The 17,339-nt window shown below is 50.7% G+C and overlaps 1 protein-coding gene across 1 annotated transcript in view; it reads left to right on the top strand.

Annotated features, from left to right (window-relative positions):
• Window positions 1–13,502: 13,502 nt before the first annotated feature.
• CACNA1H (calcium voltage-gated channel subunit alpha1 H) overlaps window positions 13,503–17,339 on the top strand; it is a 254,734-nt gene continuing 250,897 nt past the window's right edge. Inside the window, exons 1-2 of the mRNA XM_040592883.1 lie at window positions 13,503–13,833; window positions 14,088–14,371. Of these exons, the coding sequence (XP_040448817.1) occupies window positions 14,103–14,371 (269 nt within the window). The 5' untranslated portion in view covers window positions 13,503–13,833; window positions 14,088–14,102. The remainder of the gene's footprint in view (window positions 13,834–14,087; window positions 14,372–17,339) is intronic.

The following is a 17,339-nucleotide window of genomic DNA, read 5'->3' as shown; positions in this document are numbered from 1 at the left end:
TGGCAAACAGAGTACTCCATATGAAAGGAGAAGGAAAAGCAATCCCAGCAGCGACTGGCCTTTCACAGTCTGCAAAGCTTTAGACAAATTGTGAAGGAAAGAATAATGGGATGAAAATAGGACCAAGTCCAATCCAGACTTACAAAAGCACGTTGAACCTGCTTGTCTTGATATTTTTTTGTTGGCAGGGGAACTGGTTTCCTCCACAAAAGAAAAATGCATTTCTTCTCCAGCCGGCTTTTGGTTAAGTAATGTTTCGAGGATATTTCAGTGGATGGAGAGAAATGAATCATCTGAACTAAAAGACAATGCTGGGACATCGAGAAGTATTAATAGGTGATTAAAAAAAAAAAAATTCAGCCTGGAAAACTGGTTCTTAGCAGTCCGAAGTGAGGCCTTTTGCTGGGGTTGGAGCCCCTGCTGACAATGAGTTTGAGCAGAGCTGAGGGGTGCAGTGGCCACAGCAGGGGCTGGAGCAGCGGTGCTGCCCAGGGCTGGGTGCCCCAGGAGGTACCTCCATCCCCCCAGGTACCACGTCTGTGATGTCAGAGCCAAAAGGGATGGCCAGGGAGGATTAGCAGGGTCAAGCAAAGCAAAACTTGCTGGACTTCTATGCAAATCAAATCTAGGGGCCCAAATATTTGTAGGTCAAAGCTAAGGCTGTGAGCATGGCTGAAACAACCTTGGTGAAGGGCAGGACTGCTTTCTGCAGGTGATGTGTGATCCTCCACCGGCTGTGTCCGCACACAGCCATAGGTATTTCATCTGATCTGTGCTTTGCATCACTAAATCTGGGATACTTGCTGTGACACTGCTGAACCTGGGCATCACCTGATAGGTGATGGGATAAATCACTTTAAATGAGGGCAAAGGAGAAATTTATTTCAGGGATATTGTTACATCAGAAGAGTGTTCCTTGGAAGAAAAGTCTGCCGAGTGTTTGGTCAACAACAGCTGCTGGGATGCAGGAGATCCTGCGGGAACCAGCCTGCTCCACAGAAAGGAAAGGCGTAATCTCGTTACCTGCTGCTGTGCAAAGTGCAAAAGGAAATTCCCTTTTCTGTTGCTACTGCTGCAGTTTTATTGTCCGACATTTGAAGGAAAGACCCAAGTCCCACCTGCCCTTTTGGGCAGGATTTTCCTGTGCTCTGGAAAATGAGGCTGCCAGCAGAGGGCACACAATATATGAATATATAGATCCTATATAGGTCCTGGCAGTAACTGCCTCCTAATGGTTGTCAGTGCATCTTGAGATGCTTTTTCGAAAGGAGAAACAGAGGCAGGGTGCGAAGTGACTTGCCTAGGGTTGGAGAGCGTCGGGAGCAGAATGCACATCCCGCATGGCAAAACCGAGAGAGTTACTTAACTTGTCAAAAGTAGGCTTTGATTTAATTTTATTTCATAGCATCTTTTAGGTTGGAAAAGACCTTTAAGATCATAAAATCCAACCATTAACCCAGCTCTGCCAAGTTCACCACTGTGTCCCTAAACACCGCGTTTATGCATTTTCTGAACACTTCCAGGGATGATGACTCCACCACCTCCCTGGGCAGCCTGTCCCAGTGCCTGACCACCTTTTCAGCGAAGACATTTCCCCTAATATCCCATCTAAACCTCCCCTGGCACAACTTGAGGCTGTTTCCCCTTGTTCTGTCACTTGTTACCTGGGCGCAGAGACCGACCCCACCTGGCTACAGCCCCTGCCAGGCAGCTGTAGAGAGTGATAAGGTCCCCCCTTATTTCCTTCCCTTTGTATTTTGCTTTTGGGGTTTCTCCTTCTGCCTGACTACAGGGAACTGAGGACGCATGCTGAGGCCTTTAAAGTCTAAATTTTCAATGGCCAGTAGGATTTTTTGGGGTGCTCACCCCAGAGGTGTCAAGGTGAAGTGATGGAGACAGAGGTAACCTCACTGCAGCCTTCTTCCTCCTGTTTGCATCCCTGTCACGGTGGGGCATGAGCATGTACATGTGGGGTCAAACAGGAGGATCTGCTGACCTCCATCCTCTACCAGGATCTGGCGGTCCTTGGTCAGGAGCTAGGATGTAGCATTTACTATGATACCCAAAATATGGGTGTTTAACCCTTTCTGTAGCTTGGATGCCTTTGTGCTCTCTGTTAGCCCACACGCCAAATACCTTTTTCTGCCCTTAGAGGCAAAGGTGTCCCTGAACCACGTGTGTTTGTCAGCTCTTACCTCGTTTCTAGACAGCTCTGATCCAAAGCAGTTTAGTGCACTTCAGCCTTCATGAATGGAAATTTACCCCATCTCCTTCTAGGTCCTTAGGGTTTCCAAATGTCATCAACTGCAAATGCTATTTGAAAATGCTTAGCAAGTTGTAGTCTGTTGGCATCAGTCAGTCACCAAAGATAACCAGCTTGTTTTCTTGCTCTTCTCGTTAATATTCCCTCCCAGCAAAGCTCTGGAGACATCATTAGGAGCAGTGAGCTCTTTGGAGCCGGGCTAACAACTGCTGAGTAGGTCATTTCTGTGTAAATAATTTGCTTCTCGGTTTCTCTCCATGCCACGAGCTGAGGGCAGCAAGTCCTGCCTCGGCATCAGCAGCTCAGCAGTGGAAAAGATGCTGGTCCTGAGCACGTGGAAATGGTGCTGCTCCTTTTCCACCAGCACTTTCTGGAGAGGGAGCAGCAAGTGGGTGGACCTGGTAGTGACCCCAGAAGGTCTTGCACCGTTCTCCAGGGCTGGATATGCCGAAATAGAGGTGAGAGGAGAGGGAGGGAATAACGATGCTTGCAGCTCCACCAGATATGGAGCCTCAAAGCTAACACAAGTGAAGCTGTGATGAGCTCTGAGCCCAGTTCTCCTCCTCCATGGCCAATATGGGAAGCTGTGTGCAGTGAAGTGACCATGCTGGGCCAGAAATTGGTTGTGTGGCAGCTTTCAGTGCAATAGTCAGGCCCTGTTATTAATGTTCTTTTGTTTATTTATCCACCCAGAATTTCTCAGCAGGGTCTGGTTTTCCTTCTTTTCCCACTACAACCCTTCTCTCAGGTCTTTTACATTATTACAAAGAACCATCCCATTAAATAATTCCAGGAAATAACCCTGAAAATTGTACCTCAGCCTTAAAATGAAGGGCTGAAAATTTCCCTGGGAGGTCCTTATACTTGTCGCCTGAAAATAATAATTCTAATTAGCTTCCATGCCCACCCTTGGGTCCAGCCTAATAAATCCTAATGAACAGTAGCTGATTGAAATATATCCCTGTGAGTTATTTAAAACAATAAGTGTGCCCCACTCCAAGGGAACAGTTAATGATGCTGGTGGGTCACTGGTGGAGCCCCTTGCAATGAAAGAGGGAGGCTGGTAGAGCAGAGGTCTGATGTTTTCCGTGAGACCCCGGGGGATGTGAAATGCTGACTTGTAGACCAGTGTGGAAGCCTTAACTAATAGAAATGTCTCTACCTGCAAATCTTCAAGGGTTTTGGTGGTTACCAAGTGATCTAGTTCTGCTTAAAATAGCACTAAGGACGAGGTAGCACGGGTTTGAAATCATGTTAGAGACACAGTTTAGGACAGGAGGGAGCCTGGATGGAGCCAGGACTTGCCTACCTCTCTCCCCACGCAGACACGGGCTGGGAGAGAAGGAACTGTTGTAACTTGCATGATGGGAATGAGAAAAAAGTTATCGATTGAAGCAGGATAAGAGGTGGCTTTATTCTTGTGAATTACCCAGATGGCAGCAAACATGAAAGCAAATCTTTATATGTTTGAGCTGCTTTGCAAATGACCTGTTTACCCCCCTCACAAAATATATGTTGTACCTCTTGTCCCATAAATCAAACCTTTTGAATTTTCAGTTTTTCAGCAAACTGGATTTCTTTTAACAGGAGAAGTTATTGGTAAAAATACTTGCTTTTGCTACGACTGTTTGCTTCCCCTGCCTCATTGTAGGAAGGCTGAAGCAGCTTCAGGTGACATTGTCAGTAAGACAGACGGAAAGGTGACCAGAAGTCCCTGCCTGCCTTCAGAAGGCTCATAGACTGGGGTGCATGTGCTAAAATGCCCACACACACACGTTTAAACACACAAATCGGCCGCCTCCTCTCGGTGCTGCTGTGCATCCAGGCTGTATTATTCAGAAATATGTTTTTTCCTGTGCATCCTGATGTCTGTTTAGCTGCCCCGACCAAGCTGGTCTTTGTCCTGCAAATATGTTTAACCTGTTGCTTCTAGCTTGTTTGTACCTTTATTTACTCGCCTGCCTCCATAGGTCTATAAATAAGAATAATTTCACATACGGAGCTGACGAAAGGACAAAGGTAAGCTTGAGCTGCACTTTTAACATTCATTCACCTTTGGTTTGCAGAAAACTTGCACTCCTGCAAAACTTTTGATACAGATTAAGCTGCATGGCTCCCATTTGAGTTAGCCAGAGCCTTGCTTTTGTAAGCATGCTCTGTCTTTTTAATCTCCATATCCCCTTCTGTGCCTGTCCCCCACATCTGTTGGAGCCCTGAAACACGCAGAAAATCGGTGATGGAAAACTCCAGCGTGTCACTGGTTTGTACGCGGCCATCACAGGGTTGTTCCATAAGCCAGTCCCTGGAGCGTTTTCCCCTACCCACTTCTAAATTACCTGCCAAAGAGGATTTTACATCCTTCTTCCCTTGTAGGATTACCCTAAATAATTCCTCTTGAGCAAAGAGACGGCTGCAGAGATTTCAGCTGGTGATCCCACGTACCTGGGTGCGTGGGGGATTTGCTCCCTGGCTGCTGAAACATGCCGCTGCCTTCCCCAGCAGGTCCCTGGGGGCAGCGCGGCTGTTCAGACCCAGGCTGGGCACACACCTCTGCCAGGCTCTGTGGGTGCAGGCTCCTGCTCCCTACTGCTTCTTGCTGCGCACAGCTTGTGACACTGATGGAAATGCTGGTTGACAGCAGACACGAGGAGATCTTTCAGAGACAATTTTGCCATCCGTAGGCTTCTTTATAGCAAAACTATGTCACCCCTAAGGCTATAGCAATTCTGGATTTGCTCAGGAGCTTTATCTGGGCATAACTTTAAAGGTCTGGGGTTTGGAGCTGCGTCTCCAGCAGGACTTACAGACATGCCCATTGCATGGGTGTAAATCAGCTCTGGAGCTCGTGGCAGCAGCGTGTTGTGGCCACGTAAGATTCCCATCCCACCTTGGACCCACGTTCACCTCTATCTGCCTGGGGAACCCTGGAGTTTGTGGAACTGAAATAACTCTGACTCTGCCTTGCACGTTTGTCCCCTGCAGCTGTCACTCTGACCTTCTGCATCTCACAAGTCTTGGAGAAGATGATGTAGAGTGGGCGTCCTGGGCGTCCTTCGCCCTTCGCTAGAACAGCGTTGCTCCGCACCCCTCCGTGGAGCCAGCCACCCATCCCGGCATCCCCGCACAGTGCCACGGCCGGGAAGGGAGCGCCAGGTGCTTTAGGCAAGGTTTGCAAACGGGGACGTGACTGCGCCTGGCCTGGGCCGGGCACGTGCAGCTGTTCAGTGTCTACTGCCTGGGATTAACATAGCCGACATGCTCCTCGTGTCCCACCGCGCTCCGGCTCGCGTGTGCGGAGCAGGGCACTACAGCAATGCCCGGGGGGGCTCGGAGCGGGACGAGCCCTGGCCAAGGGCACCGCAGGGGCTTTTCATCCAGACATGCTCAGTGGGGCAAACGGTTGTATGGGCATCTGCAGAGCTCTGCAGTGTGACCTATGGTACAGTGCACGTTATTTTATATATATATACACATATATGTATGGGGGGAGTTAACAGTTTCATGAGAACAGTTTACACTTTTGCTGTGCATTTGGCCTGACTCTTTCTAAACCAATTACTCATTCAACTCAGTTTGTGTAAAGAGATTTTGATAGACTGAAAATTTGGCCTTACAGCAACAAAATCTTTTTAAATACTGCCCAAGCTGAAATATTTATTTTTGGCTATGTTAGCTGTCTGAAGTGATGAAAGGATTCTTTCAGGCAGCTGTTCCTTACATCTTGCGTTGCTGGCTGCCCCACAGAAAGGGAGGAAAAGATGCTCTCCTGACTTCCAGATGCTTTCCATGGGTTTGCAGTAATCCAGTGCCTACTTCTGCTCACTTCTTTGGAGCTGGAGATCATTCAGATGTCACCAGCATCGATTTGTCTTCTTGCATCGTGCCCTAATGTCCAAGGAGGGAGACACTAATTTTGTAATTAGGTCTTGAGGGAGACTGAATCTGCTCTTGGCTCTGCCCCAGGCTTCCTGTGTGACCCCTAGGTAAATTCTAGGGAAAAAAACACTATTGTCTTTCTGAGGATGATAATGCTTTTGTGTTCCTGATTTCTGCCTCGCCAGACTGTCAGCTTTTTAAGGAATGTGGACTCTCTGTGCCAGGGACATTATGGACCGCTGGAGGACCACGATCTCATCCAAGATCTGCAGGAGCCACCGTGAAACAGGAAGGTAAAGGACAACAGGAGCAGGCAGATGCACGAGTGGGCTTGCTGTCGTCCCCCCCAGAGCAATGGGGAGATGAAATCCCAGGGATGTGCAGTGTGGTCCTCACAGCGCTGGGCTGGGGTGGGCTGCAGGAGGAGGAGGGGAGTGGAGCTGAGCCCCTGCCTGTGCCTGGGTGGTGCTCTGGGCTCAGCGCCCGGCAGTGGGCTCACAGGATGCTGAGCATCATGCCGAGACTTCAGCTACGGGAACCCTCAGCCATGGGCTGCAAACTACAGGTGTTTGGGCTTTGATTAAAGACCATAAAGCCACGGCTGTTGCCTTGCCGTGCAGGGTGGCAATGCAATAAATCAAGATAAAATCAGTGGAGTGTTAAACAAGCCATGAGTGATTTACAATAAATTGTGTAAAGAACATTATATGACTTTCATAGCACGAGAAAATTACTGCTGGAGAAGGATGCAGCACTGCTTAGGTTTTGTTTCCTGTTGCATTTAGAGAGCTTTTGCTAATCCTCCGCACCGTCCTCCTGCACAACACAGAGCCCGGAGCACGGCAAGGTGGCCGGGGCAGCGCAGATGCTCCATGCTTGTGCATCCCTCAGGCTACCCGCGCATGTCCCAGCTGAACAGTTTCCTACTTAAGAGCCAAACCTCTACAGCAATGCAATATAGAGCAATATGCTGCCTCTTTGGATATACTCCCTACCCTTGCATTTGCAGTACAACAGTTGTCTTTGAGGGCTGGGAGAGAAATGTCAAACAATTTAGCATGTAGAAGAGGTATCTGCTTGCCTTCCCTTCTACGGACACGTAACAGCAGAAGCCTGTGGGTCCCAAATCAAGTTATTTCTTATGTGAAGAATCCTCTAATACATCCAGCCCGTACATGTTCTGTATATATCCCCTACTATGTTAAGTCCTCTAATACATTCAGCTCTTCAACATCATCTTCTTGGGTAATTCATTTAAACTATTAGCAGCTATTTAAAAGACTTCTGTCCCATAAGATTTGGTTCTTAGTGCAACAAAGGTCATTTTGTGCAGTAAATTAACTAATCTGCACCATCAGCAGTTTTGCCTCGATGATTTCAAATACCCTGCAAATCACAAATGCATTTACCAATGATACAATCAATTGGAATAATTTTACCTCCAAAGGGGCCTGACCTACATTGGAGTCCTTTAAATGAAAAAGTTAATTTTAATTCATTTTAAAACTGCTCTGGTGCCTCTCTGGTTAAATTGTCTTACATTTGTCTACAATTTTCTGTTGTCTTTTCAGTAGAAGAGGTATAAATTTTCAGCAAGAAATCAAATTTCTGCAGCCTTTGTGGTTTTACTGTTTTTTATGTTGGCAACAAACTGAAAATTCATTATTTTTGTCTTGTCTTGCCCATCTAATAAACAAGTGGGAACATACCAGGCACCTGTAAAAGTGAAATTCCACTCTTTCTCACTGAAAGAGACTACAGAGCAATCAGTGAAATTAAAGGATATGAAATTTCAGCTCCATGAAAGGGGAAATCAGGGCCACGGCGATTTCTTGCCCCAAGCAGCATTATTCAAAATGTTGTTCAAACTGCAGTCAGGCAACCTGGCTCACCAGAGCCTGCCCGATTGTTAGAAAAGGTGCTGGGAAGGCACCAGTAAATGGTACATGGTGCTCAGGTCAACCTCAGAGCTTTAGAGATGAACTTATTTGCAAATATAAATGTGGACCAAGACTAATGTCCCAAGGACTTCAAGGGGGCAACAACCTGTGCTTAAAGGTTGTCTTGGAGAGAGATGCTCCAGGTCTGTGAGTGGAAGAGGAGAGATACCAGCCAGCTGTGTGAAGGCTTGAGCGTGAAGGCAGGGAAATGACATACCCAGTGGCGGATGCTGTGACTGTCAGAAAACACATCTGCAGCTCTCGGGCCCCAGGACATTGCTTTCCTCTTGCTGAGCAGGTGGCCACATCAAGGAGATGAGGAGGTGGGAAGGTGAAGGGGGAATGTGGAGATCAGATTTGTCTTCCCACTCAAGGTGGTCTCTTCCAATAAGTTGGGGAATTTTTTTCAGGCATGCACTAAATGTTGCTGCCAACTTGGTAGCTCCCCTTCTGCCTTTCTGTTGGCTTAGAGCTAACTTCACGTGGAAATTATTTTTATCAAATATTTATTATGGAAATATTCTATTTACAATGTGTACTAAAACCATAAAACATGAGAAGGCAGATCTGAGCAATGCAATTTTTTTTTTTCCTTGAGGACTTGGAGAATATTTTGCAGTTATTTTGAACAGTTTTTATATTTAGCAAGTCTAAACATGACATAAGAAGTAAATAAATCAAAGCAGCAAACACAACAGAAGAAAGAGAGGAGCCACAATACAGTTTTTGAGCCTGTCCAAAATGCGTGGGTTTGAAATACGCTCACTCAGGGATGTATTTGGAAATGCTGCACACTCAGCTGTGAGACTGGAAACACAGCGCAAGGTGGATGATGGGTTTAGAAGATGGATAGCCTTGGGCTGCTCTAACGCAATGCCAAAAGTTGTTAGGGGACGCTTTCTCCGGATGTTTTTCCAGAGACTAAAACACAAATGGTAGGCTTGATGTCAAAAGCATTACATTGGTTGAGGCATCATCCCAGTTTTCCTCAGGATTTAGGTGGGACTTCAAGCCTTTGTATTCCTTATGTGGATGACTTGGTGGATTTCTCCAGGCTTGGCTACTGAGAACCTAAATATTGCTCCATAGTGGAGTGTGAGACCCCATGGGGAGGTAACCCTCGCTACATTGCTGAAGGCAAGGCGAGAAAATCCATCTCTGCTGCTGCTGCTGGAATGCAGATAGAGAGCTGGTGTGGGGGCTTTGAGGCACCCAAACCCATCAGGGCAACTCAGAGTGTTTGCAGGGGCTCCTGCGGGATTGTAACCAGGACAGTCGCCATCTCGCAAAGCCACCCCTAAAGAAAGGGCCAGGGAGCAGCGGCGAGGGGGGGATAACAGATTAAGGAATAGGATGGGGGCTGAATCTAGGGGAGAAGGAAAGGAAAAGTGAGGGAAGAAGAAAGAATGCAGGAGCAAAATCCTGGATTTTTTTGTCAGAAGAAGGTACGTGTTCCAGGTGGGAAGGGAGTAAGCGCTGCAGTCCGCCAGGCGGGATGTGCAGCTCGGCATTCTGTAGTCATGGGCTGATGGAGGTAAGTTGAGTGCAACGGAAGAACTACCCCCAGAGTAGGTGAGTGTCTTCTTGTACCAAGGAAATGATACATTATGGGTGATTTTGAAAGTCATAAAAGTAAAAATATAATTTTGGCTGGGGACCTATTTATCTATCTATTTTAAAATGCATTTTAACATCCATGTATTTTAATTAAAAATACATTTTAGCACCAGCTTAGCCAAACTGCCATGGTGCCAATCTCCTTTTTTGGAAATTTCTCCTTAACATTTTGAATTTATTATAAATTCATTGTTTCTAATACAATTTTTCCCTTCTCTCGTCAATTTATTATCTGTTTTTCATTTCCCTTCTCTTTTGTTAATCTTTCTAAATAACTTTAAAGTGGTCCTCCATCTATTTAGCTAAATGAATTCACTCCACAGATACTCATTATTTTGAGGATGATTTATGCAAGCACTATTAGCTAGATTGTTCCTTGTTTGAAGGTTTTTCTGCAATCAGAAAAAGCCAGATTTGAGTCAGCTAGAATTAGATCCAGTAAAAAAAAAAAATATTACATAAAGTATTCAGCACCTCTGTCAGACTTCATATATAAGAGGTTAGCTTAATAGGCATAAAAACACAAAGAAGCTTTAAACTATGGGGCTGACCTACTGATCTTATATTAGCCTGGGAAATGCTGTAGCATCAAACCCCGAAAGTTAAATGGGATTTTTCCCCACCCCCCCCCAGCTGATCCTCGCAACTCTATGGGAAGAGGCTGTGCATCACGTACAGCCACAGACGAGGGCATTAAGCTGTGCTACGCCACTTGATTTACTGTCTGGGTTTCATCTGACAGTACGCCACGGTGGCACACCCAGCACATTTCATAAATGTTGGCAAAGCTCCTCTGCGAGCCTCGCTAGCAAGCAGGGCGTGAGTCGTGCAGGGATGCCAGGTCCCGGCTCTCACCATGCCCGTGACCTTGAGAAACTGCTTTTTAATCCTGGTGGGGTGTCACCTTGGCGGTGGGTCTCTTTCGGGTGCCCCTGACCCAAGGTGCAGCAGCCAGGGCTGGGCAGGCTGGAGACGCTGCTCCTTCCTTCTGCGGGGTCACTGGGACCTTTATAGCCTTTGAGGGGTTGTAGGCAGGTTTGTAGGAGGAATATTAAATAGAACTTGGCTGCTTTATGAAAAAATACCTGAGACAACTGCAGATTTTCTTGTAAAGTCCTACCTTGTCTTTCTGTGACAGCTTGCCAACGGCTGCTACATGCTAAGTGACATCAAATGGGGGAGATCAGGCATCAGGTGAGGTCAGGGGTCCTCAGTCCACATGCTGGCTGTCACGGCCAGAGCAGATCTGGTTTCTGAGCTGGTGAAACCGTTGTGGCTCCGGTAACTCCAGGAGCCCCGTGAGTTTGCCCTGCTGAGCTCCCCCGCAGCAAGCACCTGGGATGGGTGACGGGACCCAGCATCACTGCCTGCCCCAGGCTCACCCAGCTCACCTGTGAGCCCAGGACAGCTCTTCTCTCCCACCTGTGCCATTCCGGGGCAGGTGTGCACACCTCCAGCCCATCCATGTTGCACGTGGACTGGCATACAGCCGGGTGCGTGCCAGTGGGGGACGGTTTATTAGGACCAGCTAAGAGCATTACACATCCCATTATGTCAGCTGTGATTTTGCAAGCCAAGCACCCATTCAGGGTATACTGTGTATTCTCAGATTGGTATTGATCTTAAATTTTCTGGTGGTTTATTAACGACAGAAACACTGCGGCCAGATCCTTTTGACTCGTGGAAACGTGAAGAAGTGATGCTGCCATCCGTGCAGTCAGCTGGGGACAAAGCTGGAGTAAACGGAGCAGAATCTGGCCTACTCCTTCCAACCGTGGTCTGCAGGTTAAGCAGGAACTACGGGAGGAAGCAAATACCTTTGCCAACAATGTTGTCCCTTTTCAATAACGACCACCTCTGGAATTAATCCTGGTCCTTTGCAGAAGGAGCCAGAAATTCCTGCTGGGGTCAGGATTGGGGCGGTTCTTTGCCAGGCTTCTTCCAAATCCTCTGTTTTACAATAAAAGTCCTTCTCAGTCCCCATTGTTGTGTGGAACTTATTAATAAGGTTCTTGGCTTTAAATACTCTCCATCAGGCAACAGGTTAAGACCTTGACAATGCCAGGCTCCCCGTGCTGGGTCTGGCTATGGGAAGGGTGTCTGCAGCTTGGAGCTTCCACCCGGCCTCTGCCTGGGGAAGGGCAGGAGCCGGTGCTCACGGTGGGGGAAGAGCTTTGAAGATGGATTCATTAGTCATGGGAGCCACATCCCGCTCTGCCAACACAGAGCCAGAGGGGAGGCATGGAGGGAAGTTTATTGCTTGGGCAGTTTCTGCCTTTGGGAGAGGGTCAGGAGGCGCCGCGTGCTCCTGAGGCTTGGCCTTTCCTTCTCCTGATTCCCATTTTTGTAAACCTCTCTTCCTGGAAAGGACATTTTCCTGAGCAAGATAATTTATGAGTGGAAGACAGTTTGCTCAAGGAGAGCTCCACCAACTCACACACAAATCTTCCCTTCCCACAGTAATTTATGATTTGCCCTAATTAGCCTGGATAAACGTGTGGAAACTTCAAGTGCAATCTCCTCTTTGCACAGTTCGCTGTGCAGGCTGCGTCCTGCTTGTCAGAGGCATTGTTTGTTCAATAATAAAATTGCCACATACTGTTAATCACAACCTGCAAACATCTAATAAAACAACCATTGAAAGTGTGTATGTAAAACCATCTCCTTGCTAGCCTTGTTAGGCTCGGCTCTTTCTGCTTTGAAAGCTGCGTGACCTCCCTTTTCAATCAATTCCCAGCTATTAACCATGAAGAATAGCATTGGGAACTGCATTTGCAAATTGAATGTGGTGGTATATAATGAACTCTCACTTTAAAACATTCTAGTTGAGGGGAATGTAGCTAGCTAACAGTTTTTAATCTCTTCCCCCCCCCCCCTCCACCTGCACTACATACAGCTATAATTCACAGAATTTGATATAACTCAAAAGAATAAAACTTCCTAAGTGGAATTGAGGGGGGGCGGCGCCTGTAACGACTCCATTATCTGTTTATTCTGATCCCTCCAAGCTAAGCCCTTGAGCAGATTAGCTACTCAGCTAAAAATCGCTGCCGTTTAAGAGCCGATCTTTATTTATTAAAATGCTCCGACCTCTAACTTGGGCTTATACATTTATTTATTAAAACTAATGAGTTAATGCCTTGGGGCCAAGCGGGCTTTCCAGGGGGCTGGGGCAGGCGGCAGCCCCCCTGGGAGCGGTGCTGGGTGCCTTCCCACAGAGCAGGCTCCGGGGGTTGGGGGGGACGCCCGGCCGGGCTCCCCCCGCCCCCGGCTGGAGCCCCTGGGGGGGGCACACCTTCCCTTGGGGGGGGGGGGGGGGGGGCAAGGGGGTAAACCTTCCCCTGGCGGGGGGGGGCATACCTTCCCCCGGGGGGGGGCACGGCGGCGGCGGAGCCGCGCATCCCCCGCGGCAGCGAGCGGGGCGACAAGCCCGGTGTCCCCCTCCGCCGGCTTTGCCGAGTCCTCTCCGCCTAGCCGGGGGGGCTGTGTGTGTGTGAAGGAGGTGGAAACCCCTCCCGCCGCCACCGCCGCCTTCCCCTCGTGAGGGTGACCCCCGAGAGGGCCTGGGCGACCTGCCCATGGCCACGCACCTCGGAGCCTGAACAAAGGCAGGGGGAGGGCAGCGGGGGGGGCCATGCCGGCGGCCCCCCCGCCCCCGACCACCCGGGGCTGCCCCGGCTCCTCCCGGCTGCCCGCCCCCGCCCTGCCCCGCCGGGCTCCCAGCCCCCTCCGCCCCCGCTTCTCTCCTCCCCTCGCCTCTCCCTCCTCCCCCGGTAAATCCGAAGTTTCCTGTTAAGCACGGGCGAAGCTTTGCAAAGCGGCTGCCGAGCTGCCTGCTCGCTCCTTGGGATTACCGTCGGGAGAGGCTCCGCTCGGCACGGCACGGCACGGCTCGGGAAGGGCCCCCCCCACCCCGCCGCTTCTCCTCCATCCTCCATCCCCGCGGGCGGGCGGGCGCCGCACGCCGAGCCCCCCCCGTCCCCCCCGCCCCCGGCTGGATTTAGGGGGTGGCGGTGGTGTAGCGGGGGGGGGGGGGGGGAGATCCGCCGCCTCCCGGCGCCCCGGTTGCTGCCTGGTCCCATGTGAACTGGAAGGCACGGCTATGCTCCTGGGGACACCGCGCTCCGCCAAACTAAGGTAGGACCCCTCCGGCCCCCCATCAATTTTCCATTCACTGAAAATAAAAAGGAAAAAGCCGGTGGGTGGGGGCGCCCCGGCGGGGGGAGACCCAGCTTCCCCGGGGGCGGGAGCGACCGCGCCCGGGAGGAGGCTGCACCCCCATCGCCCGTCTTTGTTGTGGCTTAAGCGGCGGGGCCAGGTGGGCGCCGCGGCGGGGTGCGCTCCGCTGCCGGGGGGGCCGGCGCCCCTGACCCCGTGCCCTTGCCCCGCAGGTCCTGGCCGCTACCATGAGTGATGGCGAGAGCCGAGAGCCGCCGCGCCCGGCCGGCGGCGAGGTGCGGGTGCCCATCGCCGCGCCGCCGCGCCCCCCCGCCGAGCAGCCGCCGGAGGATGCCGGCTCCGGCCCCGGCAGCTCCCCCGGCCGTGACCCGCCGCCCGACCTGGCCTCCGAGGAGGGGGAGCAGGTGCCTTACCCGGCTCTGGCACCCACCGCCTTCTTCTGCCTCAAGCAAACCACCCGCCCGCGCAGCTGGTGCCTCAGGCTGGTCTGTAACCCATATCCTTTCCCCGAGGGACACCGCACCCCCCTCCGTCCGGCTGGAGCCCCTCACCCCTCCCCGGGACCCCCTCCCGAGCCCGGAGCTCCCCGTCGGGGGTCTGCGTGCCGGGGGCTCCCGCTCCCTCCAGCGCCTGGGGATGCCCCGAAGCCCCCGGGGTCCCCGAGTGCCCCCCTCCGCTCCCAGCTGTCCCCATCCCCACCGGGGAGGGGAATGTGGGACTTTGCAGGAGCGGGACAGGTGGGGAGCACAGCCCCCCCTGCTTATCCCACTGACCCTTTTTTTGGGCGGGGAGAACCTTACACCCCCCTCGGGTTCCTTCAGCTGCACCAGCATCGCCTGCCTGTCCGGTGCGGGAGGGACAGGGCACAGGACCAGGTGCCCAGCCTCAGCATCGCAGCGGGGTGGATGGAGGATGCTGAGCCACAGCCCCCCAGGACCCGCAGAAGGGAGAAACCCCTCAACTTCACTGACCTCTCGGTGGGGTGGGAAGGAGTGAAGTTTAAAGACAACCCCGTTATTTATTTTAGATGTGGTGGGGAATTTCAGACAGGAGCTGACCCTCTTGCTGTTTATATAAGAGAGCTCAGAGTGTGTGTGCGCTTTCTTGTCACAGAAAAATGGAGCAGGTTGGAGTTGGTTTGGGGAAGGCACATGTCTTGCTCGCCTCAGGTCCCGAAAACTCCCCTTTGCTTTTGTTCTTTTGCAACTTGCAGCCAGGGAAGGAAGAGGACAGTCAAGCCTTTTGGTCTTTCCCCCTCCCCTGTGTCCTTTACCCAATTTATTGATGTTGAAAGAAAAAGAGCAGTGTGTTCCCCTCGGTTGTGACATCCAGAAAATTGAATTTTACCCGAAATGCTCGTGTGCAAGCAGAGTTGTCAGTCTGTCTTGATAATGTTCAGAAAGTGAGCTTTTAGCTTCGCTCTGCACATCAGCTCCGAACCGTTGACATTGTGCAGATAATTAATGCTTTTACCTATCCCTGATACCTGCCTGCAGTTTGCTGCCTATATCCTGCCGCTGCTATTAAAAGCATTATTTATTAATATGGTTATTATTGATCTTGCTTCAGTTAACCAAAGAAACCCCTGTGCATCTGAGATCACCGATTTCCTCGGCAACACCACCAAGTCAAGTGTTGTCATTAGGAGGAATTGCACAATCCTCCCCAGAAAGCTGCCTTGGTCTGTTATTAGGAGAAATACTTGGAGGGGAAACCCACAATTTTTATGGCCTTGGGTCTCCTCTCGTTTGAACTAGGTTTACCCGAAGTATCGACTTTGGAGAGGTATTTCTCCTTTACACTGTTGTGAGGGGGGAACGGGGCTCCTATGTGCATGTGGGTGGTAGGGAGAAGTAAACGAGTAGTTGATGTCCACAGTGGTGCTTTAGGCGTATCAATATTAAATGGGAATGATGGTTCCATAACAAAAAAGTGATAAACCTGGTCTTGGAGGGGCTTGGGGAGGGCACTGCCTTCCTGTTCCATCTGGGAGTGAATCCAGACGGATCTCTTCCCTGAATGCAGGTTATCGTGTTTCAAAACTTTGGGGGCAGGTGGGAGGGAGAAGCCTTCCCCACCCATGGGGTCTCGCTGTCCCACACGGTGCTCGGGGTTCGGCATCCCCGTAGCTGGTGTTGCCGACAAATTAACCCGCAGCAGGAGGAAAACAAAGTAGCGTCGGCACCGAGCGAGGGAGGTTTGCATAGAAGAGGGTTCAGGTGTGCTCGTGCTGCTGTGGGGTGAGGCTGTGCTTTTATTTTGCCTTTCAGCATCTCTCCTAAGATTTCACAGGAGAGTGAGTGCCTTTATAAAACTTATACATCTGACATAGTATTAGATGGAAATTGTGACGGTTGGTTAATAGTGAAGCAGAAATGTAATAAAACTGTGTAAGCCCCGTGTTGTAGTGTTATTGCTGTCAGAGCCGGTATGTTTTGGTTGTAGCAGAACAAAGCTCATGATGTATCGCAGCAATAGGGATGAGCCCCTTGCTGGGATTTTTTTCCTTTTCTCCTGGATGCCAGCAGTCCCACGCATCGCGGTGAGAATAATCCTTCGGTGTCAACTCTTAAGTTTCTTGGTGAGAGCGCTCACTTTGCTGGTGGTTGTGATTTCTGAAGCAGCTTACTGAAGTGTGTGGAGCAACCTCCAAGGAGCTGTGCACCTCGCTCCGGAGCTGGTGCTGTGCCAGTGGTGCTGAGTGCGTGTCGGACCGCAGGCAGCTGGAGGTTGGGCAGCTTGGGGACAAGTGCCACTGCCACGGGGCTGGGACACTTGGGGAGCAGCTAGATAGGGGACTGCTCGAGGTGGAGCATGGGTGGATCAGTGCCGTAAGGGCTGAGATTCCCTGGGTGCCTGTCCTGGGGGAAGAACAATTTGAAAGAGGAGATGGCAACACAGATGTGGCTTCTGGCCAGTTGTGCAGGTCTGGTGACCCTGCCTGCCCAGAAGCATAGATCCATAAACCATGATAACGAGCTTTATGTTTGTATTAAAGTCTCCCTCTGTTACAGAAGGAAGGGACGTGACTCTGAAGTCTCCTAAAATCTGAGTCTGAAGAGCTTCACCGAGGTGCTCGCTCACCTGGGAAGCATTAGCCCCTTCAGAAAAGCAGGCGTCCTCCGTCAGTGGTGCTTTTCCTTGCTGGGGGGGTTGTCCTTTGCTCTCCTTGGGGTTTGTTTTGTTGGGGCGAAGGGGAAGAGAAGGTCTTGCTCCATGCCCCCTGATGCCCTCCTCTCCCCGTGCTGAGTGAGTGATTCCTGGCGTGGGAGCACATCTCCGCATGTTTCCCCTGCGGTGTTTCACCTCCAGAACTTGTGCACCTGGCTGCCAAGCAGAACTGCTTCACCCCTGTGTCCCTGGGCTGCCAGCAGGATTGTCCGTCTGTCCAAAAGCAAGGGTGTCCCATCCTGCGCATCCAGGGTCTGGTTCCCAGCAGGTCCCTGCTGGTTCTTAGGGGGGTG

This window comes from Falco naumanni, chromosome 4 (assembly GCF_017639655.2).
Source record: "Falco naumanni isolate bFalNau1 chromosome 4, bFalNau1.pat, whole genome shotgun sequence".
Lineage (NCBI taxonomy): Eukaryota > Metazoa > Chordata > Aves > Falconiformes > Falconidae > Falco > Falco naumanni.
The sequence above is the reverse complement of the archived record's forward strand: the minus strand, read 5'-3'. Positions and strand labels throughout refer to the sequence as shown.